The 11,162-nt window shown below is 42.5% G+C and overlaps 1 protein-coding gene across 1 annotated transcript; it reads right to left on the minus strand.

The window, feature by feature from the left end:
• Positions 1 to 6,361: 6,361 nt before the first annotated feature.
• On the minus strand, positions 6,362 to 9,639 carry LOC142369466 (uncharacterized). The gene is made up of 2 exons (XM_075451818.1): positions 9,631 to 9,639; positions 6,362 to 8,422 (listed from the first exon to the last, which is right to left on the minus strand). The coding sequence occupies exons 1-2, from the start codon at positions 9,637 to 9,639 to the stop codon at positions 6,800 to 6,802; spliced, it is 1,632 nt and encodes a 543-aa protein (XP_075307933.1). The 3' UTR covers positions 6,362 to 6,799.
• Between the last annotated feature and the right edge of the window lie 1,523 nt (positions 9,640 to 11,162).

Consider the following 11,162-nt stretch of genomic DNA (forward strand, 5'->3'; position numbering starts at 1 on the left):
CAGATGCAATACATTGTCACCTGGGACAATTGTTTCATTCCACCGCTCTGCTCTGGTTCAGAATTGGTTTCACCAACATCAACAGTTCTCAGTCCTATTCCTGCCACCGTATTCTCCTTTTTTTTAACCCAATTGAGGAGTTTTTCTCGGCATGGCGGTGGAGGGTTTATGATCTGCACCCCCAGGCTCGCTTACCCCTCATTCAGGCCATGGAGGAGGCCTGTGACCTGATTGAAGCCACAGCCATACAGGGATGGATTTGGCATTCAAGAAGATTCTTTCCACGCTGTCTTGGAAATGATTATATTGCATGCGATGTCGACAAAATTCTCTGGCCGGATCCAGCGAGGCGAAGAGATGACCAGTAGTGATTTCTGTACTGTTTTTTTTATTTTATTTTTTATTATTATTTTTTTTTGGTTATTGTTTTTGTACAGGATACAATTTTATGTTTGTCAGAAGCATGGAAAATGGGGCATGTTTTTTGTTTTGTTTTTTATGTCTGTTGACTAAATTCAGTTTTTGGAGAAATAAATTACATTTTCATCAGTCTGCAGCATTGGTCTTGTGTCGTGTCTAATGCATACAAGTGTGTTTAGTGTTCACTGTGTGTATTGTTTTGCAAAAAGTGTGAGCCGACATTGTGTTTATAGTTGTGCAAATCTGGGCGAGGTTTTGCAAATTCACTGTGGACTTCACCTATACTACTCTATTCACTCAGAAGCAGAATTAGCCAAAAGTGTTTAAAGTTTTCAACAGCAGTGTGTAACTGTTACAGAGTTAAGTCATATGCAACGTGTGTGTTTCATATGGTAACAAAATATGGTTTTGATAAATGAGCGTATAGTTTTTACAAGAGTGTTTCATTTTGCAAAGGATCCAAGGTGTTTTGCGAATTGGGTTTGTGGTTGTGATAATTGTGTGTAGGTTTTGCAAAAAAAAACAATGCTCAAAATTGTGTTTAAGCAATTGAGAAAAACTGTAACAAGAGAAAACTGAACTGATCTGTTTGTTGCTTCGACAACTGCTCAGTTACTCACACAATCAGGTACTGAGCAGATTTACCAAACAGACATTCTGCTGTAATCTCAGATGCTCTCAGTCACGCTGCTCACGTTGTTTTAGTCCACAAATCTTCTTCTTCTGCCCCGACGGCTACACAACTTACCCAGAACACCTGGTGGCAGAGTGTGCACACGACACCCTTATACTTTATTGGATTGTATCTACAAACTGAAACGCTGATCATTTAAACCTGCTTCAGGCTGTTTTTGTTACTTTTTTAGTTTAGTTTAGTTTATTCCAAGCAAAAAAAATATACAGAACAAGCGGCTAAGTACATTACAATTTTTGTACAATACACAAACTGAACTTATTCGTAGTATTTTAGAAGTACATTTATACAACTTAGATTCAAATAAGCTTGGAAAGTTCTCTGTAACAGCAGCTGATCTTTAATAATAACTAATCCTGCAGGGATATAATTTACCTTCAGGGATTAATGAGTATTGTTGAGTTGAATTTAACTGAGCTCATTTACAAAACTGATTTTGTTTGATTCATTGAAATGTTGATAAAACTTTATCATAAAATCACATTCACCTTGTTAATGATAAAGTTTCCCGTCTCATGGCCTCCCCGTCCCAACGAGATGCTGTAAGGTGTGGTTGAGGTGCAGCTTTGAGCTTTCTTTCTGAGGCAGAACCTGAAGTGTTTTACCTTCTGTCAGTGTGAGGTCCCAGCCTGGAGCCCTGAGGCGCCCCTGAGTGTGAGAGTCTTTCCCCTCGCCATCCTGGACACATGCCTAAAGTCTCTGAAGGATAGGTGGAGGCTCTAAGTTATGGGGAAATGTCTTCATTTGTAACATTCAGTCACAAAACAAAAGAAACTGCTTAAGGCTAAAATAACTTTAATGATTACAAATCAGTGGAGGTCTGCTCGGGGCCCAAATGCTAATTACTCCTTTCAACAGCGGCATTCCTCATCAACTGTGACAAACGGGCATTTGTAAAGTCATTAATAAAAATGTAGGAGGATCTCCGGGTGAGAAGGAGCAGGAACAACGAGCGCACAAAGACAAAAGGTGATGGAGCAGAGCTGATGACCCCCTGAGAAATCTGCCAGGAGCCGCCACCGAGTTATTATGATAAAACCTGCATGTAAAGCAGAAATAAATCGGTGTAGAAGTTAAATAAATCTCCTTCTCTGACTGCATCTTCTGCAGCCATCAGAGCTGTTTGTGTTGAGTTCAGCTGCATATTTTCTGATAATCTGCTGTAATCTAAACTGGACTAAAGTCTCTCCCAGCAAATATATACAGGATACAGTGAATAATGATTCCAACTGTTTATTTACATCTCAGCATAAAGAACATAGAATGTTCAGTAGATTTTACATGAAACATTTATTCTTGTTTTAACACTGATGGAGCAACAAGCCTGAAAGAGATACAATTATTTTCTGATATATAACTTGTCTTTTGGGTTTTATCTTTTATGTATAATGTATCATTTCTTCATTTTTCAACTTAATAAAATATCTGAGTAGTACACAATCTGCTTCTGCTTCTTTATCATATATATCTATATATATATATATATATATATATATATATAAAAGGTATCCTACATGACATATGTTACAGAGCAGAATATTCTATTACTGCTGAGCCTACTATGAATGTTAAAATATGCTGACTCATGAGTCCCGTATCATGCCTACATGTATCACGTTTGCAGAAACAAAAATCCGGTGAAAATCCGTTTTGTATTCAGCGAGTTGTGATTGATTAAATGCGCTGACGCTTCATGGCTCCAGCCAGACAGATTACACTGAGTGGAGCGGTGACCGGTCCAAGATGGCCGCCCCAGGTTACAGGCTGAAGGTTTGCTTTGGTGTCTGAGGGCTCTCAGCAGGATGGATGGACCGGAGGTGTCCCATCATTGGAGGATGTGTTGGCATGAAAGGCCAGTTCTTGTGGGCAAATCAAACACCGCACCTTCAGCAGACAGAAAAGAAAGAGATAAGCCATCACTTTTTAAAATGTGTGGAATAATGGCCGTAAGCGCTCCGTTTGGGATATGCGCTAAATAAACAAGTCCAAAATGAATGTATTGTCCTACATAACTTAGATTCTTAAATGTGCTGCCCCCTTATTTTAAGAAGAGAAGTATATTAGCATGCATACCCATAATAATAATAAAGCTTATATTTACATTTAAAAAACAAAAACAGGCAAACATCTTACATCACACAACAGTATATTGTACAATAGTATCAGCTTATTAGAAAAGAGAAAAAAAAGAGAGAAAAAGGAAAAAACAGAAAAAAATAATAAGAAAAGAGAGAGAAAAAGAAAAAGAGGAAAACAAAGAGAGAGAGAGAAAAAAGAGGGGAAAAAAAAGAGCTGCTGTCCTGTTGGCTCTCAGTGTAAACCGTGATGCCATCATTCACAACACGAATAGAATCCGTAACGTGATGGAGGGCTTTGAGTTCTCCCAGGAACCTGAGAGCTTTGTTGTCGGGGGTTACCTTCCTGGTAGGGTCTCCCCTGGCACCTTGCCTCAGGGGTGGGGTCAGGCTTGGATTGACACAAAGACCTTGATGGAGCAGCACCAGATTGTGAAAGCTCACCTCCCAAGAAAGGGAAACTGGGACACACCCGAGGGGTCAGGCCCAGAGAAGGAGCTCACCTCCCAGAAAAGGGAAACTGGGACACACCCGAGGGGTCAGGCCTAGAGAAGGAGCTCACCTCCCAGGAAAGGGAAAGTGGGACACACCCGAGGGGTCAGGCCTGGAGAAGGAGCTCACCCCCCAGGAAAGGGAAACTGGGACACACCCGAGGGGTCAGGCCTAGAGAAGGAGCTCACCTCCCAGGAAAGGGAAACTGGGACACACCCGAGGGGTCAGGCCTAGAGAAGGAGCTCACCTCCCAGGAAAGGGAAACTGGGACACACCCGAGGGGTCAGGCCTAGAGAAGGAGCTCACCTCCCAGGAAAGGGAAACTGGGACACACCCGAGGGGTCAGGCCTAGAGAAGGAGCTCACCTCCCAGGAAAGGGAAACTGGGACACACCCGAGGGGTCAGGCCTAGAGAAGGAGCTCACCTCCCAGGAAAGGGAAAGTGGGACACACCCGAGGGGTCAGGCCCCCCAGGAAAGGGAAACTGGGACACACCCGAGGGGTCAGGCCTAGAGAAGGAGCTCACCTCCCAGGAAAGGGAAACTGGGACACACCCGAGGGGTCAGGCCTAGAGAAGGAGCTCACCTCCCAGGAAAGGGAAAGTGGGACACACCCGAGGGGTCAGGCCTGGAGAAGGAGCTCACCCCCCAGGAAAGGGAAAGTGGGACACACCCGAGGGGTCAGGCCTGGAGAAGGAGCTCACCCCCCAGGAAAGGGAAACTGAGACACACCCGTGGGGTCAGGCCGAGAGAAGGAGCTCACCTCCCAGGAAAGGGAAACTGGGACACACCCGAGGGGTCAGGCCTGGAGAAGGAGCTCACCCCCAAGGAAAGGGAAACTGAGACACACCCGTGGGGTCAGGCCTGGAGAAGGAGCTCACCTTAGAGATAGGAGGAGGAGCTCCTGGGAGGAGGCCCCGGAGCAGAACCAGTCCAGTTACTGTCCTCTTGTTCATTTACAGGAATCTCAATTAATCCGTCTTTATTAAAATGTGCACTCTTTCCACCTTAAAGCTTTTCACTCTTTGCTTTGGCCTCTAAAACCTGGAGAAATTTAAACTCTTTGAGCAGCTCTCACAGGACTTGAACTTATGATGTCCGAGTCCCAAAGCAGTTTATTGCCCCTCTGAGCGATGCCTCCGCTGCTTTGTGCTGCTTTCTTGGCACTTTTTACCTGAGACTGATGAGCACAGACACTATCTTTTAGTCTTCCAACATGTTTTCTGTGAAGCAGCTTTGCTCATCAACTGTCTCTGCTTTGTTCAGCTGCTCGGTGTTCTGTCTCATGCTCTGTATCCCAATAAAGTCTCAGACTCGTTGGTGTCAAACTTTGAACACTGAGAAAGATTGAGTGGAACCTGGAAAAGGCTTGAACTCAGTCCCTATGAAAAGAAAATGAAAAGAGAAAGTTTAGGATTCAACCTTTCAGTGTGTAGTTGGTGCATGTAGTTGTCTTATCCACCAGTGACCTCACATTTCCCCCGATGATCGAGGGAAGAAATGCTTTAAACTTCCTCCTCCTTTTCCTCCAGTTTCTTCCTGCTCTGCATCCTAGACGTCTCCTCTTCAGCTCATCCAGGTTTGGGGTATTTTTCCAGCCATTTCTTGGGCTTCTGTGAAGCTCAGTTAGCTGCACCAACGGGTGAACAACTTTCCCGTTGCTACGGTTACGCATCATAACAGATGTGAAAAACTACCAGAGTGACCAGCAGAGGTCCTTCCAGCAGCATCCACACCAGCTCAGAAACATGTTTCAGAAGTCTCTGTTTTCACAGAGAAAATCTGAAGAAGATGCAAAGAACTCTGAAATAATGGTGCTGACCTGGTTCTGTTCCACCTGAACCCAAAACATTTCATCCGGAGCCAAAACATTTCATCCAATACGTATCATCAATCTACATTTATAAATAACTAAAGCTGACACATGAGTTTATCATTTTATTTTTTTAACTAGAATTATATGACGGTGGAATTCTGCAGTTAAAGAAAGAGGAAAACCTCCATTTAACCAGGAGTTACAGCAGATTAAATCTATAAGTTAGCATAAATATAAATATATATGGCGAAAAACACTAACTTCATGGTGGCACTGGAGGAAACTCAGGTATTCTGCAGAAGCACAGGAGTTCATCCCCTTCAGATCATGAATATCTGACGGTGATTCCCGCTTTTAAAAGAATCAATGAGAAATCCCCAGTGAGATGACGCTGCCACCAGGAGGTCAGATTGGAACATTACACTATTGTTTGGATCCAGCACTGTGCTCTTCAACAACCTTCAGTTTTAAAGATCATTACGGAGGTGGAAAAAGTAAGTTTCAACCCAAAGTTTGGACTAAAATCCGTTCACACATCTGATTCCAACACAACAGACATTTGAAAGAGTTTCACAGCTTGAAGTTGAGCCTCGTGCCCTTTTAGTGTTGGAACAGCCTTAACTTTCAGCTTCAGCATCATACAGCTGTGTGGGAAGTACAAGGAACAACTCCAAACCTTTTTCAGACTGCGTTAAAGATTTCTGGGTCTTTGGGGAAGATGATAAGGGTCAACTTTCCCTCGTAACCAAACACACATTTTCTTCTAAAATATCTGTGAAGCAAGAAGATGAAAAGCATGAGAAAAGTTAACATCTGCCCTTTAATGAAATGCAGAACAATGAAATACAGACGAGTGTAAAGCTCGACTTCACATCAAACTGAAATGATATATTGCTTGTTCAGATGTTTACAGAAATACCCACAGCTGGTGCAAAGCTACTTTGTGGATCTTAACTTAAAACAAAACATATGTTCAGTGTAACAGAATAAACATTTTTCTACTTTCAAACAGACTGCATTTTGTTCTGTCCAACTCACAATTGATGCCATGTTTGTCTTGAACGTCGGGAGATCCGTCCCCAGTTAAAGCAATCCCAACAAATTATAAAGCACTTTCAATGGTTCTTCAAACATGTGCTCCCCACAGAACATTCAGAACTAAAGTCCTGAGAAGAGAAGGTGGTAATCCACAAAGAAGATTTTTAATCTGAACAAAGGCAAGGCTTCTGATTGGTAGTTCCTGCTGCTGCTCCCAGGTGAATGTTTGCTTATCGGCCGTAAAAAACGTTGTTGATTTAAGCCAATCATTTCTCTGCAGTGTGACTACGTTGGTGTCTCTTTAGATAATCTAATCTAGTGAAAGCTGCCCCACACTGACCACAGATTAAACGTTTCTGTCCTGTGTGAATATGTTGGTGTGTCTTTAGATGACCTAAATGAGTGAAACCTGCCCCACACTGAACACAGATGAAAGGTTTCTCTCCTGTGTGACTACGTTGGTGTCTCTTTAGACTACCTAATCTAGTGAAAGCTGCCCCACACTGACCACAGCTGTAAGGCTTCTCTCCTGTGTGAATACGTTGGTGTGTCTTTAGACTACCTAATTCAGTGAAAGCTGCCCCACACTGACCACAGCTGAAAGGTTTCTCTCCTGAGTGAATACGTTGGTGTGTCTTTAGATTAGATAATTGAGCGAAAGCTGCCCCACACTGACCACAGCTGAAAGGTTTCTCTCCTGAGTGAATACGTTGGTGTGTCTTTAGATTAGATAATTGAGTGAAAGCTGCCCCACACTGACCACAGCTGAAAGGTTTCTCTCCTGAATGAATACGTTGGTGTGTCTTTAGATAATCTAATCTAGTGAAAGCTGCCCCACACTGAACACAGCTGAAAGGTTTCTCTCCTGAGTGAATACGTTGGTGTGTCTTTAGATGAGATAATTGAGTGAAAGCTGCCCCACACTGACCACAGATATAAGGCTTCTCTCCTGAGTGAATACGTTGGTGTGTCTTTAGATCAGATAATTGAGTGAAAGCTGCCCCACACTGACCACAGCTGAAAGGTTTCTCTCCTGAGTGAATACGGTGGTGTCTCTTTAGATCAGATAATTGAGTGAAAGCTGCCCCACACTGACCACAGATGAAAGGTTTCTCTCCTGTGTGACTACGTTGGTGTCTCTTTAGACTATCTAATGTAGTGAAAGCTGCCCCACACTGACCACAGCTGAAAGGCTTCTCTCCTGAGTGAATACGTTGGTGTGTCTTTAGACTACCTAATTGAGTGAAAGCTGCCCCACACTGACCACAGATGAAAGGTTTCTCTCCTGTGTGAATACGTTGGTGCGTCTTTAGACTAGATAATCTAGTGAAAGCTGCCCCACACTGACCACAGCTGAAAGGTTTCTCTCCTGTGTGACTACGTTGGTGTCTCTTTAGACTATCTAATGTAGTGAAAGCTGCCCCACACTGACCACAGATGAAAGGTTTCTCTCCTGTGTGAATACGTTGGTGCGTCTTTAGACTAGATAATCTAGTGAAAGCTGCCCCACACTGACCACAGCTGAAAGGCTTCTCTCCTGAGTGAATACGTTGGTGTGTCTTTAGATGACCTAATGTAGTGAAAGCTGCCCCACACTGACCACAGATGAAAGGTTTCTCTCCTGTGTGAATACGTTGGTGTGTCTTTAGATTACCTAATGTAGTGAAAGCTGCCCCACACTGACCACAGCTGTATGCTTTTCCTCCTGAGTGAATACGTTGGTGTTTCTTTAGATTAGATAATCCAGTGAAAGCTGCCCCACACTGACCACAGCTGTATGGCTTCTCTCCAGTATGAAGCCTCTGATGATATCTCAGATTTGATCGTTTGATAACTTTCCCACAGTCCTTACAGCAGTGCCATCTGGATCCCTCTTGGTCTCTACGTTTCTGCAATGACAGAGAGGAAGAAGACTTAGATCCTTTTGAAGTTCACACAAAAGATTTCTCTAAGCTAAACTACGCTAACCAACATATTCTAACTGGACCTGGACAGACCGAGCCACACAGGTCTCAATATCTCAGATGAAACGTGAACGCTGAGGGTGCGTTTATAAGTGCCCTCAGCTATCAGCACTGTGCTCTGATGTGTTCTGCACACGTTCAGCTTTTTAAGCAGTAAACTCTTGCTTTTTGCTCTTTTACTAATTCTTTTTGTCATGATGAAACTCTGAAAAGGAACTTGAGCTATGTGTTTTGTGTTTTATGATCATCTTCAGACAATCTTAAATCACTGCAACTCGAAAAAGGAAATCATCCTACTCGCCGATTCAGGAAAAATATTAAACAGCTGATGGATGAGTGCAATTTGACACAAATTATAAAAGGAACGACAAGAATAACTAATACGTCAAATACAACAATTGATCTAATATTTACAAATAATCCTGAAAGAATCTCTAAGAGTTTGAATCTATTATCTGGCCTGTCAGATCACAATTTTATCTTGTGCTCATGGAAAATTAAGAGGAAGCATTTAATGGCATCCACCAGAGGTCACCAGTTCTACTTCATACCCAAAAGCCAGCAACAATACCTGAATGAGGAAATCCAAAATCTAGAAGGTCTAATACTCTGGAAAATAACGACATTGAGGCTAGCTCAGATAACTTTATTAAAGAAGTCAATGATATTATAACGATTCACAAAAAAAAAAAAAGGGTAAATCCAAGAAACATAGAAATAATCTGCCCTGGTTGAACAATGAAATTATAAAATGAATGAAAAATAGAGATAAAGTCTTAAGGATGACCCGTAAGGTGAAAGCAGATTCTATATTGAGGCCATAAATGGGGCAAATGGTGATTAAAAGCTAATATGGAACAATCTAAATGAGTTATCTCCCCATCTTAGTGATCTACAGCTCCAGGTAAATGATGAGCTAACTGACAATCTGGAGATTACTGTGAGTTATCAATAGATTTTTCATTGGCTCAGTGGAGGAACTTGCGAAGCCCTTTAAATGCTCACATATTTCATCTCTAAAAAGGCCAGAGATTCATTTGGTCTTACTAGTGACCTTTTAAAGACCAATAAACAGACTCTTGTTGACCCAGTTGCACATCTTGTAAATCTATCCATAAAACAAGGAACGGTACCATCGACATGGAAGATTGCTCGGGTCACCCCCGTCTTTAAGGCCGACAAAATCTATCCACCCATAAGTATTTTACCTAGAAACAGGCAGTTCCAATTGGTGATTCGTCATCTTCATACCTCACTTCTTCTGCTGGAGTACCACAGAGCTCAATATTGGGTCCTGTTTTATTCAGCCTAAATGTCCATAACTTAGAGTTTTGACGAGAACTAACAGGAGAGATCATATTTCTCCAGTTTTAGCTTCTCTTCATTGGCTCCCTGTTAAATTCAGAATAGAATTTAAGATTCTTCTCCTCACATATAAAGCTCTTAATGACCGAGCTCCATCATATCTTAAAGATCTCATTGTAAGATATTTTCCTAACAGAGCACTTCGTTCCCAAACTGCAGGTTTACTTGAGGTTCCCAGAGTTTCTAAAAGTAGAATGGGAGGCAGAGCCTTCAGTTATCAGGCCCCTCAATTGTGGAATAAGCTGCCAGTAAATGTCCGGGAAGCAGACACCCTTTCCACTTTTAAGACCAGGCTTAAAACTTTCCTTTTTGATAAAGCTTATAGTTAGGGATGGCTCAGGTGATCCTGAAACATCCCATAGTTAAGCTGCTATAGGCCTAGACTGCTGGGGGGCCTCATCTGACACACCTTTCCTCACTTTACTCTCTTTATGTATATGTGATATTATTGTGGTCATTAACTCGTGTTTCCCTGTTCCAACAGATATCCTTTGAATGGTGTTACAGTGCCGCCGTCGCGGTGGCCCCCTGCCCCCCTCCCCCCCCCTTTTTCTGTCTTCTCAAACCCCAGCTGGTCGAGGCGGATGGCCACCCTTCCTGAGTCTGGTTCTGCCAGAGGTTTCTTCCTGTTAAAAGGGAGTCGTTTCTCTCCACAGTCGCCTCAGGCACGCCGCTCAGGCCGGGAGATTGGACCGAAAAACAAAAAGTTTTCAGTGCAATCTGTTGGTTTTCTTAGCTAGGAAATTGTTTTTGAATTGGCTCTATATGAACGAATTGGATTATTTTATGAATTATGATTATTATTAATTAATTGAATTCCAATTGGCTTGAATTGGACTTTCTATCTAAGTGCCTTGAGATGACATTTGTTGTATTTGGCGCTATATAAATAAAAATGAATTGAATTGAATTGAATTGAATTACCAAATGTCTGTAGAAATATAAAGATGCAACCATATGCTGACGACACTGTATTATACTGTCATGCCAATTCAATTCAAGAAGCTGCTGCAATTCTCTCAGGAGCCACGGTGCCAGTGTCCCATTGGCTCCAAAACTGTTGTTTACATTTGAATAAAAAAATAAACAGTCTGTATGTTTTACTCCCGGCAGCCAACAGAGGGACAGCAACCATCAGTCATGGTGGATGCAGAGACACTTGATGTGGTTCAACACTTTAAGTACCTCGGGGTAATTCTCTGTGGCTGCCCCCGTCTCTGGAACTCTCTCCCGGTCTATCTGAGAGCTCCACAACCACTGGGCGACTTCAAAAGAGGCTTAAATACTTTTCTTTTTAAGC

This window comes from Odontesthes bonariensis, chromosome 19 (genome assembly GCF_027942865.1).
Source record: "Odontesthes bonariensis isolate fOdoBon6 chromosome 19, fOdoBon6.hap1, whole genome shotgun sequence".
Lineage (NCBI taxonomy): Eukaryota > Metazoa > Chordata > Actinopteri > Atheriniformes > Atherinopsidae > Odontesthes > Odontesthes bonariensis.